The sequence below is a fragment of the Artibeus jamaicensis genome, unplaced genomic scaffold (genome assembly GCF_021234435.1).
Source record: "Artibeus jamaicensis isolate MK-2021 breed Jamaican fruit bat unplaced genomic scaffold, CSHL_Jam_final contig_69, whole genome shotgun sequence".
In the NCBI taxonomy this organism is placed as follows: Eukaryota; Metazoa; Chordata; class Mammalia; order Chiroptera; family Phyllostomidae; genus Artibeus; species Artibeus jamaicensis.
In genome coordinates this window covers 72740-96621 of record NW_026521927.1, presented here as the reverse complement: position 1 = coordinate 96621, position 23882 = coordinate 72740, and the positions used below count along the sequence as shown (strand labels likewise).

At 37.9% G+C, this 23882-nt stretch overlaps 1 protein-coding gene and 1 pseudogene across 1 annotated transcript; one reads left to right on the top strand and one right to left on the bottom strand.

Annotated features, from left to right (window-relative positions):
• Positions 1-1562: 1562 nt before the first annotated feature.
• LOC119055754 (olfactory receptor 51H1-like) lies at positions 1563-2509 on the bottom strand (annotated as a pseudogene).
• A 17353-nt stretch (positions 2510-19862) lies between these two features.
• LOC119055730 (olfactory receptor 51H1) lies at positions 19863-20810 on the top strand. The gene has a single exon (XM_037154002.2). It carries the CDS (start codon positions 19863-19865, stop codon positions 20808-20810), a length of 948 nt encoding a protein of 315 aa, XP_037009897.2.
• The last annotated feature ends 3072 nt before the right edge of the window (positions 20811-23882 follow it).

Below are 23882 nucleotides of genomic sequence, written 5' to 3'. Positions count from 1 at the left end.
AGGAAAGATACATGTCTTTGGAAATTTTGAATGAGACCAATATTAAATGAGACAAACAAGTTGGGAAGCATAAAATCAATCTTGATAAAGTAAAATTTTTACTCATTCTTTAGTTCAAAAAATGCATATCGAGTGTCCTCCATATGTTCTAAAGTAGAATCTAAACAACATTGAGTACTTGGGATAGACTAAACTGAAACAAAAAGGGTTTCTGTTTCTATAAAGTATACAGAAGAGCAGGGAAGATGTGCTGCTAGGCAATTATATACAGTCTGAGAAACTCTACCATAATAAAATACATGTCAGAAAAACCTTCTGGACTAAAATGAGGTTGACACAGATAACTGAAGTGTATAGAGAGGTCCTTAGTTGTCTAGGCCACTGAATGCACTATGCTTTCCTGCTCTTCATGTGCTATTTTCTTTTTTTAAGATTTTATTTATTTATCTTTAGAGGGGAAGGGAAGGAGAAAGGGAGGGAAATATCAATGTATGGTTGCCTCTCGTGCATCTCCTGCTGGGAACTGGCCTGCAACCCAGGCATATACCCTGACTGGGAATTGAACCGCGATCCACTGGTTCACAGGCCCGCGTTCAATCCACTGAGCTACACCAGCCAGGGCTATTTTCTTTTTAATATTTTTCCGTCTTGCTTCCAACCCATTGCACATGCACACATTATTTTTACTAAAAAATACTTCAAGAACATGTAAATAAACCGAAAAGGCAAAAGAAAATAAATATGTCATTCTCAGCATTGAATACAAGAGTGATCACAATAGAACAAAAACAATCTGAAAATTTTTATTGAAAAAAGTGGTTAAACAATAACAGCATATAATAGAATACTACTCAGCAAGAAAAGAATTTAATTACCAATACACAAAACAACATAGTTGAATCTCAAATGCATTGTGCTAAGAAGCAAAACATAGAAGACTACATACTTCAATGTTCTAAGATACCCTGGAAAAAGTGGAATTATTGGCATGGAGAACAAATCAGTGCTTGCTAAAGATTGGGTATGGATAGAGAAGTTGACTTCAAAGGAGCATCATAAAGGAATTTTGGTAAGTAATGTAATTTTTTGGTACCTGGGTGTCAGTGGTGGTTCATGGTTCATGTGTTTGTCAAAGCTCACAGAACTATATACCAAAATAAAAGAGTAAATCTGATTGTATACAAGTGTTGAAAAAATTTTTATATACCATTTTGAAGAAGTTCAATTTTTATCAAGCTATCTAATATAAATTCTTGATTTCATCAAAACTATTATGCAATGGCATGTCATAATCCATTAGATTTTTACTCTTTAACAGAGTAGCTATAAGCTGCATGTGACTATTTAAATATGCATTTCAATTAGTTAAAATTTTAACATTTATATTCTTGGTTACAGTAGCAAAGTTTCAAGTGCTCAATAGCTATGTATGGCTAATAGTTACTGTATTTGACAACAGAGATTCAGACCATTTCCACCACTGCATGAATTTCTACTGGACAATGTTATGTTTGATACTCTTCTCTGACTTGATTGCATTTGCACAGAAGCAGTAGACAGTATTAAGGGGCAATTCTGACCTTACGAAACATTTGGACAATCCGCCGGCTGATCTGCTTGGTTCTAACATTGTACACAACAGGATTGAGCACAGGAGGGAGCAACAGGTAGATATTGGCCATGAGTGTATGTACTACTAGTGACAAGTGCTTCCCAAATCAGTGAGTCATGCCAATGAGAGGCACGGAGAACAGTAACACTGCACAGATATGAGAGAAGCAGGAGTTGAGAGCTTTGAATCTCTCTTCCTGGAAAGCAATGCCCAATACTGCCTGGAGGATTAGAATGTAAAATACCAAAAGGACCAAAGCATCTAGTACAGTGATGAGGATCACAGCCAGCAGGCCATAGATGCTACTGACACGGCTGTCGGCACAGGCAAGTCTCATGGCATCCTGATGAAGGCAGTATACATGGGATAGGATGTCGGAGTGGCAGAAAGGTAGCCTTTTGATGATGAGGAAAGGCACAGAGAGCACAGCCACCACACTCTGCAGCAGGACTACTGCCCCAATGCTGCCAATGACTCCATGAGTGAGAATGGTAGCATAGTGCAAAGGGAAGTGAATAGCCACAAAGCGATCAAAGGCCATGGCCACCAGACACCTGACTCTAGTCACCAAAAGGTGTGGATAAAGAATATCTGAGTGATGCAGGCATCAAAAGTTACTGAGTACCAGTTGGACCAGTGAACTCTTATTATAATGGGCATGGAAGATAGTGAAAGGCTGAGGTCTGTGGCAGCTAGCATAGCCAGAAAATAATAAATGGGCTCATGAAGACTTTGCTCAACTTTGATGACAATAAGGATGATGACATTACCCAGGACTGTGGTACTGTAAAGAAGACAGAGGGGCAAGGCCAATCAGAAGTCCTTCTCTGGCATTCCTGGAATCCCAGTCGGTGTGGAGGTCTGCTGGTTATCAGTAGTTTGGTTGAATAGTAGCATAGTGGAATGAAAGTCTGAGTAGGTGAAAGGAGGAAAACTTATTAAGTCAACCAGTCTTCAATACAAATCAGTGGCAGTAAAGAACGAGATGGTAGTTCTAAGAGAGAGTGAGTTAAATTTTACTTTAATACACTCATGTGCACAGTCCTATAAAGAAACAAATGGCCCTGCCCCATGAATCAATAATTCTATTACTGAACATTATATACTAAAATACAGCGGGGAGGGGGGGGCGGGAAACAACTTCAATCAACACCCCACCCAATAGGGAAACAGTTCATGTAGAAACATCAAGGAGTTAGCTGTCTTATTTCTTTGCTGGGAAAGAATTTGGCATTGTACATTTATGTGAGTAATGAACACTGATGCCCATAACCATATAGGAAATATTAGCAAGCACAAACATAACATACAGGTTGTGAATAAACACAGATATGTGAGTGTTTGCATATGTGTATATCTCAATTGTGATCTTAAATTGTTGGGATTTAGACATGATTCTCTTTGGGATTCAATTTTTCACCTGCATGATGTGGGGCAGAGAAGAAAAATACTGCTTAAGGACTTTACAACTCTGGCCTCCTGCATTCCTAGGAGTGTGTGGGTACAAAAAAGACCTGAGCATGCAACAGGTAGTGGGGGGAGAAGTTACTTTGTCTCCCAGGGAACTTTGGAAAGACACACCCTGGAAAGCAGAATAATAGTCTCTAAGGATGTTAGAGACCTAATTATTTAGAGACCTAATTATTTGCCAGCTTGCACTGGGAAAAGGGACTTTGCAGATGTGATCAAAATTAAATATCTTGAGATGGTGAATTTATCCTGGATTATGCAGGTAAGTCAAAATGAATCATATGAGTCCTTAAAAGTGAAGACATTTTCCCAGCTTCAGAGAACCAGAGAGATAGCAGCATGAGAGAACCTCAACATGAATTATTAGTTTTGAAGGGAAGGGAAGGGGGGCCAAGAGCAAAGGGAGATGGGTAGCCTCTAGCAGTTGGAAAACTCGAGGAAACAGGATTTTCCCTAGTCTTCAGAAAGGGATGCAGACTTGCTGATGCTTTAATTTTAGCCCAGTAAAAGCCATTGTTGGACTTCTGACCTACAGAATTGTAAGATAATAAGTTATTTAAAGGCACTACAGGTTTGTGGTAATTTTTTATTATAGACATATTAACAGAAAGCATATAGCTGGAGGAACTGATGAAGATTTACTTTAGCACATCTTCAGAAATATTCCAAATCTTCCCATTCAGTCTAATTTACTCAGGCCCTGTCTTTTTCTACAGTATGTTCTTCATTTTTCATGGCAATTAGACTTCTCTGTCCTCAGGTATATCTGGAAAGGAATTCTGACATCCATTTCTCTGCTACTCCTCATGGAGCAGAATGACCTCTAGTACTTGCAAAGAGTATTATAGTTTACAGCTGGTTCAGTCAGACAAAATCTATTCATGGAGTATCTCCCAAAGACTGGTTCAAACTTTGTTTACATGGTCTGAGTGTCATGAAAGTGACGTTGTTCTGAAAGTCAATAGCCCTGGAGTTGGAAACTCAACTAGACTTAACTTATCATGGTCTGAACTTCATACTACTTTGTGACTCTTCCAGTAAACTCTACCCCAAGATACCAGCAACTGCATTTCCTACAGTAACTCTGATAAGGCTTAGATAGACCTATGGGCCATTATAGACACTAATGACTAACACTTGCAGTGACAAAAATTGATACTAAAATCTTGGTGCCACACAGTTAGCTCTCTCCTATTTAAATTATTTACTGTTATCTTAAGGAAAATATATCCAAACGTGAAGCTGAGCTAGTCCCTTTTTGGAAAGCTAGCCTAAGCCACACAACTGATAACGGTTCAGGACTGAATGAAAGAGCAGTGCTACAGAGGCTCTTAATATTGTTTGTATTCTACCCTTATGAGAATCCCTTGTAGAGTCTCCCAAGTAAGAACGGTTACATATGCACACACACAAATACAAGAAAAGTTCTCTGTAAAAATTAAGTGAAATTGCATATTATTACAGCCCATCTAAGTACACAGATCATAGAAAATGGAATAGGAGGCTGGATCAGAGAAAGGAGCAAAGTCGCTAGACAAAATTCAGTGTTGGGCACAAGAGAAGGTATTAATGAAACTCGGAAAAAGTTACTCCAGGTTTCTTGAGAGTCAATAAGTTTAGTGCTACTCTAAACACATGTGCCTATCTACATTTAAATTAATTAAATTAAAATGTTAGTACTTTAGCTGTACTACCCATATTTTGAGTTTTTAATAGCCACATTTGGCTAGCAGCTACTATATTGGATGTACAGATGTAGAATATCTCCATCATTACAGAAAGTTCTATTGAAATTTGAAAAATTGATACTGTGCACTGCAGTTTTGGGGGTTTTAATTTAATTATTGTTCAAGTAAAGTTTTCTGTCTTTTACTCCCATCCCAGCCCATCCCCCCAAGTGTTCCAGACCTCCCTCCCATTTCCACCCCCCTTAGTTGTTGTCCATGTGTCCTTTATACTTGTTCCTGTGAATCCTCCCCACTTTTCCCCTGAAATTCTTTCCCCTCTCCCCCCTGGTCCCTGTCAGCCTGTTCTGTATTTCAGTATCTTTGGTTGTATTTCACTTGCTTGTTTGTTTTGCTGTTTAGGTTCCTGTTAAAGGTGAGATCATATGGTATTCGGCTTTCACCACTTGGCTTATTTCACTCAGTATAATACTTTCCAGTTCCATCCATGCTGTTGCAAAGGGTAGGAGGTCCTTTCTTTCTGCTGCTTAGAATTCCATTGTGTAAATGTACCATAGTTTTTGGATCCATTCATTTACTGATGGGCACCTAGGTTGCTTCCAACTCTTGGCTATTGTAAATTGTGCTGCTATGAACATTGGGGTGCATAAGTTCTTTTGGATTGGTGTTTCAGGGTTCTTAGGATATCATCCTAGCAGTGGAATTGCTGGGTCAAAAGGCAGATCCATTTTTAGTTCTCTTGGAAAATTCCATACTGTTTTCTACAGTGGTTGCACCAGTCTGCAATCCCACCAACAACGAACAAGGGTCCCCTTTTCTCCACAACCTCTCCAATACTTGTTTGTTGCTTTGTTTATAATGGTCATTCTGACTGGTGTAAAGTGGTATCTCATTGTGGTTTCAATTTGCATCTCTCTGATAGCTAGCAATATTGAGCATCTTTTCATGTGTCTCTGGATCCTCTGTATGTCCTCCTTGGAGAAATGTCTGTTCAAGTCCTTCACCCACTTTTTCATTGGATTGCTTGTCTTCTTAGAGTGGAGTTGTGTAAGTTCTTTGTATATTTTGGAGATTAAACCTTTGTCTGAGGTATCATTGGCAAATATGTCTTCCCATACAGTTGGTTCTCTCTTTATCTTAACACTGTTTTCTTTAGCCATGCAGAAGCTTTTTATTCTGATGAGATCCCATTTGTTTCTTCTTTCCTTTATGTCCCTTGCTCTAGGGGACATATCAGTAAAAATGTGGTTGAGTGAAATATCTGAGATTTTCCTACCAATGTTCTCCTCTAGGATTTTAATGGTGTCATGGCTTATATTTAAGTCTTTTATCCACCTTGAATTTATTTTGGTGTATGGTGTGAGTTGGTGCTCAGGTTTCACTTGAGCTTGGTATGATTGGTATGCTTGGTATGATTCCAATTTTCTTGAATTTATTCAGGCTCGTTTTGTGTCATATCATGTGGTCTATCTTCAAAAATATTCCATGTGCTTTTGAAAAGAATGTATATTTAGCTTCTTTGAAATGAAGGGCTCTATATATATATATCAGTTCTAAGTGCATTTCATCCAGGGCATTATTCAGTGCCACAATATCTTTATTGATATTTTGAACTTAGTTGTGCAAGAAGGTGTAGTGCTTCCACCTATGCCTCCATCTTGGTGGAAGTCCCTCTTTATTGATATTTTGTTTGGAAGACCTGTCCATTTTTGACAGTGGGGTGTTAAAATCCCCTACTATAATTGTGTTGTTGTCAATATCTTTCTTGAAGTCCTCTAAGATTTTCTTTATATATTTGAGTGCTCCTATCTTGGGTGCATATATATTTATGATGTTAATGTCTTCTAGGTGGATTCTTCCCTTGAGTATTATGAAGTGACCTTCTGGGGCTCTTTTTATGGCCCTTTTTTTGAAGTCTATTTTGTCTTATATGAGTATTGCTACCCCGGCTTTTTTTCTTGTCTGTTTGCTTGGAAAATTTATTTTCAGCTTTTCACTTTTAGTCTGTGTAGGTCTTTTGTCCTGAGGTGGTTCTCTTGTAGGCAGCATATGTGTGGGTCATGCTTTCTTATCCATTCAGCTATTCTATCTGTTTTGATTGGAGCATTTAATTTATTTATATTTAAGGTTATTATTGATAGGTAGTATTCATTGCCATTTTTGTACCCATGTTCCTTTCTGTCTCTCTCTCTCTCTTCCTTCCTTTCCTTAAAGCAGTCCTTTTAGCATCTCTCACAAAGCTGGTTTGGTGGAGGCATATTCTTTTAGACTTCTTTTGTCTTGGAAGCTCTTTATTTGGCCTTCCATCTTGATTGAGAGCCTTGCTTGGTAAAGTAGCCTTGGTTGCAGGTCTCTGGTTCTCATTACTTGAAATATTTCTTGCCATTCTCTTCTTGCTTGGAGTTTTTCCATTGAGAAGTTAGTAGCTAACCTTATCGAGGCTCCCTTGCATGTTACTTCCTCTTTCTCCTATGCTGCCTTTAATATTCTCTTTTTATCTTGGAATTTTGATATTTTAATGATGATGTGTCTTGAAGTGGGCCTCTTTGGGTTCCTCTTGTTTGGGACTCTGTAATTTCTGGACTTGAGTGACTTTTTCTCTCATCAAATTAGCGAAGTTTTCCCTTATTACTTTTTCAAATAGGTTTTCTATCCCTTGTTCTTCTTCTTATCCTTCTGATATTCCTGTTATTCAGATATCATTATGTTTCATATTGTCTTGCATTTCTCTTAATCCCTCTTCATTCTTTCTGAGCCTCTTTTCCTTTTCTTGATCTTTCTGGGAGTTTTTTTCTACTTTGTCCTCCAACTCACTGATCCAATCTTCTGCTTCATTGATCCTGCTTTTGATTTCTTCTACTGTGTTCTTCAATTCAGAAATTGTCTTCTTCATTTCCTCTTGGCCCTTGCTGATAGTTTCTATTTTCTTTTTCATGCTGATATAGTTTGTGGAGAGTTCTTTGTAACTCCCCTGTATTTTCTGGTATCTCATTGTGAGCTCTTTGAACTTCCTGATAACCAGTGCTTTGAATTCAATATCTGATAGCTGACTTGCCTCTATTTCATCTAACATTCTTTTTGAGACTTCCTCCTTTCCTTTCCTTTAGGAATTGTTTCTTTGTCTTCCCATTGTTTGTGAGACTCTTCTTGTTAGCATCAGCTTTTTGAATTGATCCTTTCTGACTCCCTGGGTTTGTGGTGTGAACTTCTGTGGTAGAATACCTGTGAAATTCAGTGGTGCAGTCTTCTTTGGTATCCTGATATTCTCCACTTTCACCTACTCCTTTTGTGTGTGTGTGTGTGTGTGTGTGTGTGTGTGTGTGTGTGTGTGTGATCAGTTGGAGGGGGAGGCAAAATGGTTTATGACAAGTAGGAGGGTATTTTATGATATTTACAGTCACAGGCAGTAGAGAAGAGATAGAAGTTCTTTAGGCCATATGTACTGTTAACTATAATCTTCAACCCAACTTGCCACTTTTAAGAAAGGATGGACAAAAGATTAGTCTCTTGTTGGGGAGGGAAGGCTTGTGAGTTGGATCTTGAAAGCAGTGAGGTTGCAGGCAGTCAGATTCTGAGATAAGGTTAGAGTAAAGATAGTAAATAGGTGTCATGTGTGAGCAAATAGAGTTAATCACTACACTAATAGAATTCAGGAAACTGTGAAGTGGGCTAAGATCTGGGAGATGTATTGTGAAGTATTTACAGTTGTATAGAACAGCTATTATTTACAATAATATTAGAACAACAATCATATGACAGACTGTATGAGATCTGGATAACATGAACAGGGGGTATGGTACTTTGGGTAATATGCTAAATGAAAACAAGTGGTGTGAAGTATAGAAAATTAGCAATACACTGTGTCAGGAGAGAACAGGGGAAACCTGTCAAATGATACACTACAACCAGCTGAGGCAAAGAGGCCTATACAGAAAGAGGAGGAATACGAAGATACTATTAAAATATAAAGGAAGTGAGAATAATGAAAAAATAATAATACAAATATGCAGCAACTTATGGCTTCTCTGCTATAGCAAAGTGAAATTTGTCTCTCTGTCTCTACTGTTGGGATGCCCCCTCTTTGGATCCAACTCTGGTCTTTTTGCAGTTCCAAGTTGTTTGTGTCACTTGTGGGTAAAAGAAAAGAAAACAAACCAAAAAAGGCAGGAGAAGGAAGGAAAAGGGGATAAGTTTGGAAAGAAAGGAAGAAGGAATAAAACAAGAAAGAAGAAAGGAGAGGAAAAAGTATTGAAAGATAAAACAATAGTAAAATTAAAAGGATACAAGATTACTTTAAAAAAAACATCTCTTGTTGGTTTCAAACTGGCCAAACCCATTTTTCTGGCTGCAGCAGGCTGAGGGTCAGTTGGTGTGGTCTTTCTCTGAGCGCTCTCCCAAGAGCTAGCCCAGTGCCTCCCCAGTGCCCCATGAAGGCAATCTAGGTTCTTTTCAGAGCACTTTCCCCAGGGGTCCTCGCTGTGGGCTGGGGTTCGGGCATGGGAGCACCAGCCAGGCAGGCTTTCTGGGTCCTGCAGGATTGGGCACAGTCCTTCCCAGTTCTGTGGAGAAACACAAGGGCTTCCGCCCATCCTCTGGATCTCTGCTGAGCTGGGTGGGGAGCAAGCCAAGCAGGTGTCTCAGGAGAATCCTTCAGTACTTCCCAAAAAATTTCTCGAGAAAGCCTGCCTCTCAGCACAGCCTAATCTCCCAGCCAGACCAGTGACTATCAGAGTCAGAGCCTGACAATGCACCTCTCAATTCTCCCAGGCTGGTGACAGTCCATAGTTGAACATGGCCCTTTGTCCCTATTACCCTCTCTGTCAACTCAAGCAGAAAGGTCTCTCCCCGGTGTTGCCCAGCCCTGCTTAGACAGGGAGGGAGCTGATGACCTGGCTCTCTCCCAAGGACTCTGCAGCAGGCCTGAGGCTCCCCAAAAGTCTGCCACAGACCCACCAGGAGCCGGGACTCCCAATGAGTCTGTGGCAGACGAACTGGGCGCTGGTCACCAGCCGAGGCCACTGGGTGCCAGCCAAGGTCGGTGCTGCTCTTGTCTTTGCTCGGGTCCCTGAGACCCTAGTAACTTGCAGCTGTCTCCTTATTGTCTGGTTTTTCAGTGTCCATTATAATTTCTGGTCTCTTATTTTCATATATGCTGGGGAACTGTTGGCTGTTTGCGCTGTTCCTCCATAGATCGACCAGGATTTTCTCCCATGTGTACTGGAAATGCAATCAGCTCCATCCTACTCCATCACCATCTTGAGCATTCTCCTGGACTGCAGTTTTAAAGAATGCCAACATTATAGCTGACTTCTTGAAAATCTAACATCCAGTTGGGTTTGAGGGTCTTTCACTTAGAGGTAAAACCTCTATCTCTGTTTACCTATACCTCTCATTTACTCAAGCCCTGTTTTTTTCTACAGTATTATCTTCATTCTTTAATACAATCAGATATCTCTGTCCTAAAGCACTTTTAGAAATTTGCATAGAAAAATAGCTTTAAAATTAAAGGCTCTAAAGAAAGACCACCTGGGTTTGAATCCTGGCTCTACAACCTTGGACAGGTTACTTAATAATCTCTGTATTTCATTCTTTAACTCTATAAAATGGAAATAAAGATAATATTACATCGCAAAGAATATTCATTGGGATTATTGATAGGGTACTTAGATAAGCACCAGACAAATAATAAACACTAAGTAAGGTTTAGCTATAATCAATAATCATCTATTATGTATAAACTTTGTAATGTTTGATCAACTGAAAATTATCTTTCAAATTTTTTATAAGCAATGAAATCTATCTATTACTAAATGTACCTACCTGCCTACCCGTATGTCATTTATGTATTTTTATCCGATTCTATATCACTGAAACTCTCCATCCCTCAGCCATTTTAGGCAAACGCTAATTTGGCTTATAGCTGGAGGCCGTTGTTGTGCTTAAGAGGTGGATTCTGTGGATCTGGCTCAGCAACTCTCATGTAATCATGAATGATTATGGTAAAGGATTTCTTGGAAGCAAGTCCTAGACAAGTCAGAAATTAAAAATAATATACTAGTAGGTAGTCAAAATCAGTAAAAGGAAGAGTAAGGAAAATTGATTCTGAGGGTCTAGGACCACAAACAACACTACACTGACCATCTGAGAAACTGAATCCCAAAGACCAGCACAGCCCTTCCAGAATGCAAGGTGAGAATGGCAAACTGGGCTCTTGATTCCTTACCATCCAATGAGCTCAGAAAAAGCTGTTCATTTTAATTAATTTATTCATTAATGACTTCAGATATGTTGAATTCCTACTACATAGGAGACACGCCATGATAATCAGAGAACCAAAAGGAGGCACTATTTTTCTTCCAGGATCCTTAGCCAAGGACACATGAAAAACAAGATCAGCCCTGGCTAGTGTAGCTCAGCGGATTGAGCGCGGGCCTGTGAACCACACTATTACGGTTCGATTCCCAGTCAGGGTACATGCCTGGGTTGCAGGCCAGTTCCCAGCAAGGGACTCATGAGAGGCAGCCATACATTGATATTTCTCTCCTTCTCTCCTTTTCTTCCCCGCTAAAGATAAATAAATAAAATATTTTTTAAAAGAAAAACAAGATCAGAAATAAGAGTAAAATGTCTATTTGGGCTTGAACAAAGCCATGCCTGAAAGATGATCAATGTGTTCAGCTTGTATTCTCAGCTGGACTCGGCCTAACTCTATCCCCATTAACACTAGGGATGGACAGTGGAGAAGACTAAAACCAAACTTTCCTCACAATAGGAAGAAAGGAGCTTCTGTGGTTTAAAAAAAAAGGTAAGTGGTGATGGAAGCAGAGGAGAAATACACAAGCAGAATCATTCTCTTCTACCCACTATGGAACTCTGTTTCAATGCCCTTTTCCACTCTGGCAGCCAATGGAAGGTCTCTTCTCCGGAGGACCGGTATGAACATACTATCCTCTTAAAGTGTCTGAGCTACAGATTGAAACATAGCCTTGCCTATTGGTTTTGTTCTCTGTGGAAGCAATGGACTAGTCTTTAACTTGGAGAAGAAATATATTTGCTATTTGCCTTGAAATGAAACTTAGAAGGAAAAAGAAATGATTCATGGGTTCTTGTTTAATTAATCTTTGTTAGAATAACATACTCTCCACTTTAATTCTCACATCAGAGTTAGAAGCGTTATTTCTATTTTAAAGAAAAAGGAGAAAATGGAAAAATAATTCTTGCTGAGACTTTGGAATTCTAGACTCTTTGTAGATATGTAGAAATCACAAGCAATAGGTTTATATGATGTCATAGACAGACAATGAAAAGGGTAATCAACAGATATTGTAAATTATTTTAGTTCTCAAATAAAAAAATCTAATACTACTTGAATACTTATTTATGCTCCAGGCTCTGATTTAGCCTTTTACATATACCATCTCATTTAATCATCATGAAAACCTTATGAGGAAATTACTGCTTATTATTGCCACTGTATGCACGAGTAAAACAATGGTGAAATAAGTTATTATTGCCACTGTATGCATGAGTAAAACAATGGTGAAACAATGGTGAAATAACTTTACCCAAATCTGAAAACTAAAACTTAAATTGAGGTGCTCTAATCATTCTGCTTTAAAGCTCTATTTAGTCCTAAAGAAAATGATTAACTTTGAGTCACAGGGACAATGTCTGCCACCAAATTCAAATTCCAGACCAAACAATAGACTAGGACTAGGCTCTATATACATGACCCCCTTCACTCCTACCACTCAGTTCTGATGTTTAAAGATTTTTCTATGAATTGTTTATATTATAATCACCTACAATCAGTGACAGCATTTCCTCAGAGAAAGCACTACCTAGGCCTCAGGTTGTTTTCCCACTCACCCTAAGCCTCATCTAAAAGATGAGAGTCGTTTCTGATGCCCACAACCACAGCAGCACAGCCAGAGCAGAATTTAAAACCAGAATTCCTTCTGGACTAATCCTCTGGAGACATGAGCATCACTTCCTGGAGATGTTTCTCAGGGCCACATGCTAGATAGACTTAGACTTCTGGGCATATTGGTCTTTTTGTCTTGATCTAAGAGGACCTAGGTTTTTGTAATGCAAACCTGTGGTGGCAACCTTCCAAACGCAGAATCACTCAGTCCTATATGAATGGTACCTCACTAGCTATATCAGAAAAACAAATACACTTTAGTGCCTAATCTTTAAAATTCTAAGAGAGGAAGGAAGAAAGGAAGGACAGAAAGAAGGAAGGAAGGAAGGAAGGAAGGAAGGAAGGAAGGAAGGAAGGAAGGAAGGAAGAAGGGCAAGGAAAAGAAAAAAGAAAAGAAAGGAAGTGACGAAAAGAAAAGCCGAAGCAAGGCAAGGAAAAAAAGATTGTAGAAGAAAACCTCACTCTTATTTCCACATGCCTTCCAGTAATTCTCACTTCTGTTCATAGTAAAGCCTTTCAGCATGATGGTCTACAGTCTCTGTTCCCACTTACTTCCTATTCTCTCCTCTATTACCTTCAGCAAGAGTTTTCTCCCCACTCCACCGAAACTACAATATCTTTGCAGATGTCATCAATGGCCTTCTTAATTGACAGCCCAGTAAACATTTATGCCTCGTCTCATTCTTCCCAGTAGATTCAATACAGTGGAAGATTGCCTCCATGTTGAGTTAGTTTCTTTTCTGTGTTGTTGTCTGTGACACCATGCTTTCTCTTCCTTAATTTTCACCCCTCAATATCCTTTCATGGCTTGTCTTCCTCCTACATCATTACATGCTAGTGTGTCTCTTATTTGGTTTTTTCCCTGTACATGAATCTAATTCTGCTCTCACTGAGTCATATCATCAAATCTTACTGTTTAAATATCATCTATATACCAATTAGTTTCACAAGTATATCTTTGGGACTGAATTCTGCCTCGATCTCCAGATCAACTTCCTACTTCATAATTCCACTTGGATATCAAATAGAAAGCTCAAATTAACAAGATAAATACTATAAAACAAAAACAAAACTTTTTATTTTTATTTGCTAATGGTAAATTTCAGTTAATTGTACTAACCATACCACATCGAACTAGTTGTATACAATTGTGTGCACAATCAACACAGCGTATACAAGTGTGAGACCCCAGATTCACACTTGTATAGTGTGAGAAGGTTTTAAAACTTCTTCCACATAAAAAAGAGTCAATAGCCCTGGCTGGTGTGGCTCAGTGGATTGCGTGCCAGCCTGCCAACCAAAGGGGCGCTGGTTCAATTCCCAGTCAGGACACATGCCTGGCTTGCCAGCCAGGTCCCCAATATGGGGCACCAAAGAGGCAACCACACACTGATGTTTCTCTCCTTTTCTTTCTTTCTCCCTTTCCCTCTCTCTAAAAATAAATAAATAAAATCTTAAAAAAAAAGAGTCAATGGATGAGTGAATAAAGAAGTTGCGATACACACACAAACACACACAGCCACCCTAGAATATTATTCAGCCATTAAAAAGGAACTCCTTCCACCTGCAAAAACATGGGCAGACCTTGAGGGCATTATGATAAGTAAAATAAATCATAAATCAAATAAAGACAAATACTGTATGATATGTCATATGTGGGATCTAAAAAAAAGCCAAACTTCTAAAAACACAGAATAGTGGTTGCCAGGGACTTGGGACTGGAAAAACTGGGAACATGTTGTTTAAGTGTACAAAGTTGGAACTGACAGATAAATAAGTCTTTAAGACTATAGACTATATCTAAATTGTTCTTACTACAAAAAATAATAATCATATGATGTTATAGAGGCTTTAATTAGCATTATAACTTTAATCATAGTTCAATATACAATTGAATGAAATTAACACATTGTATGCCTTAAACTTACACAATGTATACATCAATTATATCTCAATAAGAAAGAAAAAAATCCCCCAGTGTTGGTTGGAGAACAACCATGGGCCTGTCTCTAGCTCCAATAAACCATGAATTTGCTTTCATTTGTAGTCTGCATTTACTAGAAATTTTGTGTAAATGTCATGGTACAATAAATTGCCTTTGTGTCTGGTTTCTCTCATTTAACATAATGTTTTAAATTTTATCCATGTTGTTGAATGTATTCATAGTTGATTCCTTTTCCTTGCTAAGTAGTATGTCATATAAATAAAACATTTATTTATTTGCTATTTGATATATGTTGAATTATTTACAGCATTTGACTCTCATAAATAAAATTGCCATATAAATTATCATATAGTCTGTGTGTGGACACATTTGGACAGATGTCTGGATGAGGAACTACCGGGTAGGAAGATAGGTATTTGTCTAATTTTGAGAAAAATATAAAGCTGTTTACCAATGTGGCTGAATTATTTTACAGTCACATCAGCCATGTATAAGAATTTAAATTTCTCCACATTCTTGACCAACACATGGTATTGGCATAGTTATAAACTCTTATTTTAAAATATGCTGAAACAAATTACAAAGCACCAGCTCATAATGTTTATGAGATAGTGGTCTCCTGTATGTTGTAATACACCCTGGGAAAGAAATGGGTTTAGAAATCAGAGATAAGTAGACAGACTTCAGCTGTGATTCCTTATCGTGCCTGAAAAAAGAATATTATCATAAGAATTATTTTTATCTGCCTTTTGTTTTCTGCTGTTATAATGTGACTATACCTATGAAGGAAAATAAATGAGTCCAAAGGGGCATGAAGAGGTAGTAGAAAGGGTCTGTGAACAATTTAAGGACCAAACATAGAGGCACACACTGATGGAATAATTAGCTCTTTCTGTAATTTTAAGAATGATCTCCTTGATGAAAATTATCATTACAAAAAATTAAAGCAAATAAAATAATTATATTTAATAGATTGAAATAGCAAGCCAGGAAGACAAACATACCCAACAAATTTAATAGCTTTGTCTTCTGTGTTCCTGATGGAGAGAGTTCAGATCATCTTTCTCTCCATCCAAAAGAAACAGTAGACCGCAGCTCTATCTCAGGGTAAATCACAACATTATGTCATCCCTGAGACTGAGACTGGCTTTGGAGTTAGAAGACCTGAACTGACGTTGGTCTAGAATCTTAGAACTTCTGTACTTAGTGATTTAACATACACACCCACAGACACATATACACATGTGGCTAACAAGATGCAAATAAAATCAAAGTGAAAAAATTCTTTTGAGATGTGTTCACAGAAGAAAGGACAGTTTGAAAGATGAAGGAAGGGGTTGGTGTCCTCAGGGAAATCCAGGTGGAAAAGCCCATGTGGCACCATGTAACACACCTCAAGGGTTTTTTCCAGAGCAGGTGTGAACTTCTCAGAGAATCATGATGGCTCCCAGTGCCACCAGAGGTTTGAGAAGTCTTTATAACTGCTCTCTTTAAGAATCTCAGGGAAGGAAAGAAGCCAAATTAATTCTGAACTGGAACCAGAGGTCCATACAGGTAGTACATTAAACTTAAAATCTATTTACATGCCCTCCACATGGCAAACTCTGTGAAGGATTACTTATGAACATTATTTTATTAAATTTTCATAGAAAGTCTAATGAGAGAAATGATAAGGACAATGAGAAGTCCATAGAGTGTCATGGGCGGCAGAAAGCAAAGAAAATAAGAAAGTAAAGTGTAGATGTGTCTATTAGGAAAAAAAGACATACTGTTGGGGAGGAATCACTGCATAAAAAATGAAATAAAGATTGGATGGAAGAGTAAATGAGAATTAAATTGGGAACTAGAGAAAAGAGGTGAACTAAAATTTAGGGAGAATTGAACAGAAAAGGAAGATAGAGCATAGAAATGGTAATGAGAAAAAAGGGAGAAGATAGGGTAAAACACATTTGGGTAAACAGAGTCAAAACCAGTATAAAGGAAGAAAAAAATGAAAATCAACAATCTCCATAGAACAACAGTACTTCAGAAGGCTGTGGGCTTTTTCAAAGACTATCAAAGGTTTTTCAAGCCTTTCCAAGACAAATATCCAGTAAGGATGAGCCAGTTGACTTTTCCTTAGTAAAAGCCATCAGAATTGCTAGAGATGAGGAATCAGCAGTGAAGAGCTCTCAGTGCCATGTAAAGTATTAAAATGCCCCGTTTGCAAACCAAGCCAGAGGGTTAGACTACCACCACAGCGTGCTTTGTTTAGATCTGAGCATTGTGATTTATCAGGATAGAGGCCTGGATTCTGTTTGCAACACACAACACAACCTTTGTAAGTGTACTATACTATCTGTAAATGATTCCTGAGAATCTGCAACATAACTTCTTTATAATGTTGTCTCACAAACAGCAAAGAAACAGGAGGCGAGTGAGCAGGAAAGTTCACTTGGTCGGTGCACTGGATCCTACCCATGCCCCCACACTGCCACACCTGAGCTCATAATTCCCAGAACAGTTCTGGAGATTTTTCTTCCTTCCTTCTCAAAACAGGTACCTACCTTAGAATAAAAATACCATATTACCTCTCAAAAACTCCTAATTTAAGGTGGTTTTTCTAGGCCCTAAAATAAAAACAGATTTTTCTCTTGGTTAATAATTTTCAACCCATATGAAGATCAGATAGGAGATTGAGGGTTTTCAAGAATTCTGGAAAAAAGAATGACATTCAGTCATCCATATTAATTTATTCATTGTTTTATTCCTTTTTTCAACACATGAAAAAGTTATTATATGCTTAGAATATGACCTACCAGGTGAAGAGCAGACAAATATTCCTTTCCTTCAGGGAACTGACTTCTAGCAGGAGAGACACTAAAGGAATATTTATACAGTTTAATTAACTGTACTAACTTATAAGAAGAAAAGCCCAGAATGTGAAAAAAGCATACTGAGGAGTCTTAAAGGGCAGTGATCATTTGAAAAAAGCTTATTTAGAAAGGACAGATAGGCTTTGATTAGGCAAAGAGGAGCTATGCAGGAGACGGAGAAAGGCATAGGAACAGAGAAGAACATATGTGGAAACCCCATATCAGGAATTATCTTAGCAAGACCCAGGCACTTAAACACTGCAGATTTGGCTGTATTGAGGAGACCAAAGCAGAGAGAAATGGTATAAGAGAGAGAACTTGGTGCTAGAGAGGTATATAGGGGCTGAATCATGCTTTACTGCGATTGTTAAGGATTTGTGACTCTGTCCTATATACAATAGAAGTCCTTAAATTATCTTTTGTTTGTAAAGAATAAATTATATTCCAAACTTTAGAAGTTTTTTTCTGAATACAGAATAAATAATTATTGCAAGAATAACACTCAGTTAGCCTGGGAGAAGTGAGCTATACTATTTAATGACTATATAAAATGAAGAAAAGGGATAATTATTTCAGATGTTTTGAAGGCAAGTTTGAAAGTGATTAAATGCTATTTGATGAAAGAAGAGTTTTCAAGAATGGTCTCAAGTTTCTGGTGGGTTAGGAGACTCTCAAAATAAAAATCCCATGAGTGGTTACTTTCATATCTCATGCATGGTTGTTTGTGGGTCAGTAACCTTCATTCTCTATTCCCTGCTACTTTCAAATGAGGTAATGGAAATTTAAAAATTGTTAAGATGTGTAAAGATTAAATATTAATTTGAGCAATTTTATTCACTAAAGTGTCTATGTAAAAATGTAGGCCATTATAAACATGGTGAAATATACCTGCTTGTGTGGAAGAATATATATACACACATATGTGTATATGAGACCAGATATATACAAGGTTTGTCCATCATATTACATGGTATCTGGCCATGTAATATGAAAAATAGAGACATTTATTAAATAAGATGAAAGATACAAAAAGCATTGTACATAAGATAATGATACCTCAGTCCCCTTCAAAGTAAGCACCTTGGGACCTCACACAGTTCTCCCAGTCACCATCAGCTGCCCTGTCATATTTTCCTGAACCTCATCAAGGTTTTAAAATCTCTTCCTTTTCAAAGGTGACTTAGTTTTTGGAAAAGCCAGAAGTCACAAGGCACCAAATCTGATCTATAGGAAGGCTAAGTCATCCGGGTGATTTGATGTTTCACTTAAAAAACTCCGCATGAGATGTGATGCATGAGCAGGCATGTTGTCATGATGAAACTACCAATCAACAGTTGCCCAAAGCTTCAGCCTTCTGAATCATCCAAATAGATTCTGTAGAGGAATATTCAAGCACAACACAAAATTTGATGCAGATTCATTGCTCTACTTGCTCATTTTTAATGTGACAGCCACACAGTACACATTCTCACTCAGCAGCGTCTATCCCCTCCCCGCAGTGACCAGAGAAGTACAGAGAAGTCATCCTTGTTCATGCATGTGCATTTCAGTCCACTCTCCTTGGCTGACAGGTTACAACAATGTTGCACAAACCATTCTCCTTATGTTAACAATGGCTGGACCTTTTCTGGACAGAGCTCAACACATGCATATAGTCACACACAGATGGATTCATGTGGACATGGGTTTGTGAAGACAATGGAATGTGAATAGCTGTGTGTGTGTGGTAATGTGAGTTTGGTGGGTTTTCATTTGATAATTTAGCAACATTCCCTATGCTATTAAGTTCTTTGGTGCTGCCTCTTCTTTTCTGCCAAATCTTAAGATTTTTAAAAATCTTAAGAGCTTTTAAAAGAGGAGATATTCAAATGTTTTACTGAGTAAACACTAGGGTTATAGTCTTGTCTTAATTTTTCAGATGAACATATTAAATCCAAGGGAAGGGAGGTTATCCCGTTGGATTATCTAGGAAACAAAAAGACAGTGATACAAAAATTTCTTAGATGCTGATTTTTTTTTAAATATTAAATTTTATTTAGTTACTTTTCAAGTACATTTTTTTTCCTCTTCCCCCCCCCGCCCGGTCTCCCCCCTCCCTCCCATTCCCCCCCCCCCAGTCCTCATCTCTGTGTCTTTCATACTTGTTCCTCAAAATCCCTCCCCCTTTTTCCCCTTAAGTTCCCTTCCCTCTCCCCTCTGGTCACTGCCCACTTGTTCTCTATTTCAGATTTTTTTAATTTAATTTTTCCTCTGTTGTTCCACTTTATATTTATAAAGCCATTTGTCTGTCTTATATGAAAATATATTTTTAATTTAGGAGCTGTGAGCTACAAGGGAGAATACAGCCTCACCTGGTGATGAGAACATCAGGATGGACTTGAATGCATCGCTTATCAACCACCATAGTTTCATTTTGACAGGTATCCCAGGAATGCCAGATAAAAACCCATGGATGGCCTTTCCCCTGGGATTTCTCTACACACTAACGCTCCTGGGAAATGGTACCATCCTAGCTGTCATCAAGGTAGACCAGAGTCTCCATGAACCTATGTACTACTTCCTTTCCATCCTGGCTCTAACTGATGTTAGTCTCTCCATGTCCACCTTGCCTTCCATGCTCAGCATCTTCTGGTTTAATGCCCCTGAGATTCCCTTTGATGCATGCATCACACAGATGTTCTTCATCCATGGATTTGGAGTGGTAGAATTGGGAGTGTTAGTGTCCATGGCCTTTGACAGATTTGTGGCCATCCGCAACCCATTGCACTATGCTTCCATTCTCACCCATGGTATCATTGGCAAAATTGGAATAGCTGTCCTCACCCGGGCAGTCTGTGTGGTCTTCCCTGTACCCTTCCTTATAAAGCGACTACCCTTTTGCAGTTCCAATGTCTTGTCTCATTCATACTGTCTCCACCAAGATGCAATGCGGCTGGCCTGTGCCAGCACCCGCATCAACAGCCTGTATGGCCTCATTATAGTCATCTTCACATTGGGGCTGGATGCCCTCATCATTCTCATTTCTTACATGCTCATCCTGAAGACTGTACTGGGCATTGCTTCCAAAGCTGAAAGGCTCAAAGCCCTCAATACCTGCTTCTCTCACATCTGTGCTGTACTCCTCTTCTATGTTCCCCTCATTGGCATTACCATGATCCACAGATTTGGAAAGCATTTATCACCAGTAGTACACATGCTCATGGCCAATATCTATCTGTTACTCCCCCCTGTACTAAACCCCATCGTGTACAGTGTGAAGACCAAACAGATACGAAGGCGGATCATCTACATCTTCCAGAGAAGAAAGAACAGGAACTAGGAAAATGAAACCAAATGTAAGTTGCAGAATAATAGCGTTTTAACCTGTTATAATGTAGGCAAATTATACACATCTGGTAGAATTCAAGGGTGGGCAAGACTTGTGGGTGCGGGTAAAGATATAACACAGGTCATTCTTGGTCTTTGTATACTCCACATGAAGATGTATATATTTTGACATCTGGAGTTACATACAAAATATAATTGAATTACCACCACAATTTTTCTTCTTTGAAACTGGAAATGAGCATAAATTATCACCTGTTTATCTAGATAATGCTCGTGAGTGTTTATTCATACAATGTTAAGTAATATTTTTCTTTAATTATCTATTAATTAATAATTGCATTAATAAGGGTTATAAAAGCCCTATATCACTGCTGAAAAGCAGTGTTTCTGAGATAGCATACTTTTCCTTAAAATAGAGCAAAGAAAACTTACAGAATTAAATAGCATTTATTTTTATGTTTCAGTATTTATTGGGTAAAGAGTGGCTATGATCAAATTAAAAAACATATCCATGGTTACTTAATTTATACCTATTATTTTTAAGGGATATTACTTCTTTACAGACTTATAATAGTTCTTGTTTTCAGCCACATACTTAGGAGAATAATTGGTGTTTTGACTTTTCCATTTTGACTTAGCATGAGTGAAGTTTATTTTGCTGTGTACTAAGGAATCCAGCAAAACTTTACCAAGTAAAATTGCTGGTGGACATTGTATGAGGACAGATGAAAACTTTCAACACTGGGAAGAAGTTTAAGAAAACAGTGCACCCAAGTGTGCTGAAGAGCATGACAAATGCAATGTGCCTTTGCATTGATACTAATACTTATTGTAAGTATTTTGCTAATAATTACATAATCAAGTTGCTAGAGAGGTTATTTACTCATTCAATAAGTATATATTTAGCACTAATAAAATTTCAGTAATCCACCTCCAGAGAGGCAGATTAACACTAAATTTTCTGAGGGTTTATCATACATAACCTTTATTGTGTTAAGGTACTTTCCTTTTATACCTATATTATTGAGTGTTTTAATAAGTGGATGTTGTATCTTAGCAAGTGCTTTTATTGCATCTGTTGATAAGATCATATGATTTTTCTACTTTCTCTTATTAATGTAGTGTGTTATTGAATGCATTGATTGATTTGCATATGTTGAACCATCCTTGTGCCCCTGGAATGAACCCCACTTGATTGTGATGTATTATTTTTTAACATATTGTCGTATTTGATTTGCTAGTGTTTTGTTTAAAATTTTTGCATCTGTAGTCATCAAATATATTGTTATGTTTTCCTTTTTTCATGTTAGTCCTACCAGGTTTTGGTATCAGGGTTATGTTAGCCTCATAAAATGTGTTAGAAATATTGCCCTTCTTCAATTTTTTCAAAGAGTTTGAGAAGGATAGATTTCAAATCTTTTAATGTTTGGTAGAATTCACTAGGGAATTCATCTGGTCTTGGACTTTTATTTTTTAGAGTTATTTTTTTAATTTTTAAAATTCTTTTTTAACTTTTTAACAAACATCCCCAGGAATAGGGGGCCAAGAGAGAAGGAGAAGCGAGACCTCAGTCCCACAACCCCTCCCCACCCACCCCTTCCCCCCTTATATATTTATAATACAAGGCCCAGGGGAGGGGTAAGGGGCAAGGGAAACACCTTCAGCAGGGTGGGGGCAAGCTAAGCTCCTTTTGCCCTGGGACCCAGGCTCTTCTGCCCTTCAGGAATACCCTTGTCAAGAAGATGGCCCCATTCACTCCCACGACTTTAGCATCCAAAGATTTTTGTTTATGGTTTCAATATCCTCATTGCTGATTGGTCTATTTAGGTTTTCCAATTCTTCATGATTCAGTCTAGGAAGGTTATATATTCTAGGAATTTATACATTTCTTCTACGTTATTGAATTTGGTGGCATATAATCTTTCATAGTATTCGAGTAAGATATTTTGTATTTCTGTGATAACTGTGGTAGCTTCTCTTTCATTTCTGTTTTTGTTTACATTGGTCTTTTATATTTTTTTCTTTTTCAAAAATTTTTATTTATTTTTCCATTATCATTTAACCCCCTTAACCCTCCACCTGCAATCACCATACTGTTGTCCATGTCCATTAGTCCTTTTTCCTTTTTGCTTGATCCCTCCACTCCCTAATTTTCACCCCCACCCAATAGCTGTCATCCTGCCCTCTATGTGTCTGCCTCTATTTTACTTGTTAGTTCAGTTTGTTCATTAGATTCCACATATAAGTGAAATCATATGGCATTTATCTTTCATTGACTGGCTTATTTCACTAAGCATAATGTTCTCCAGGTCTATCCATGCTGTTGCAAATGGTAAAATTTCCTCTTTTTTATGGCTGAATAGTATTCCATTGTGTAAATGTCCCATAGTGGTTTTATCCACTCATCTACTGATGGACACTTGGGCTACTTTTATATCTTGGTGATTGTAAACAATGCTGCAATGAATATAGGGGTGCTTATGTTCTTTTGAATTTTGGATATATTCCCAGAGGTGGAATCGCTGGGTCAAAAGGCAGATTCATTTTTGATTTTTTGTGGTATCTCCACATTGTTTCTCAAAGTGGTAGCACAAGTCTGCATATGAGTCTCACCAGGGGTTTGTCAGTTTTATTAATCTTTCCAAATAACCAGCACTTCTTTGTGTTAATCTTTTGTATAATCTTTTTGTTCTTTATTTTATTCAATTCTGCTCTAATTTTTATATCTTCTTTCTTCTGCTGACTTTGGGTTGTTTTTGTTTTTGTTCTAGTTCTTTAAGATGTAATGTTAATTTGCGTACTTGGGATTTCTCTTTGTATTGTCATTCTCAGTTGTCTCTATATAATGAAATTTCAAAAAATAAAAATAATTCCTTTTGCAATTGCAACCAAAAGAATAAAATGCTTAATAATAAACTTAATAAACAACTTGTATACTAAAAACTATATAGCATTATTAAAAGAGATTGTAAAAGACTGGAGAGAAAAAAGGTGGGAAGGGTTAGGGGTGGAGGGGGCCTAATATGGTGATGGAAGATGGTTAGATTTTGGGTGGTGGGCACAC

Bases quoted from the DNA above. Each gene is read 5' to 3' on its own strand.
- LOC119055730 (XM_037154002.2), top strand. From the start codon at position 19,863: ATGGACTTGAATGCATCGCTTATCAACCACCATAGTTTCATTTTGACA.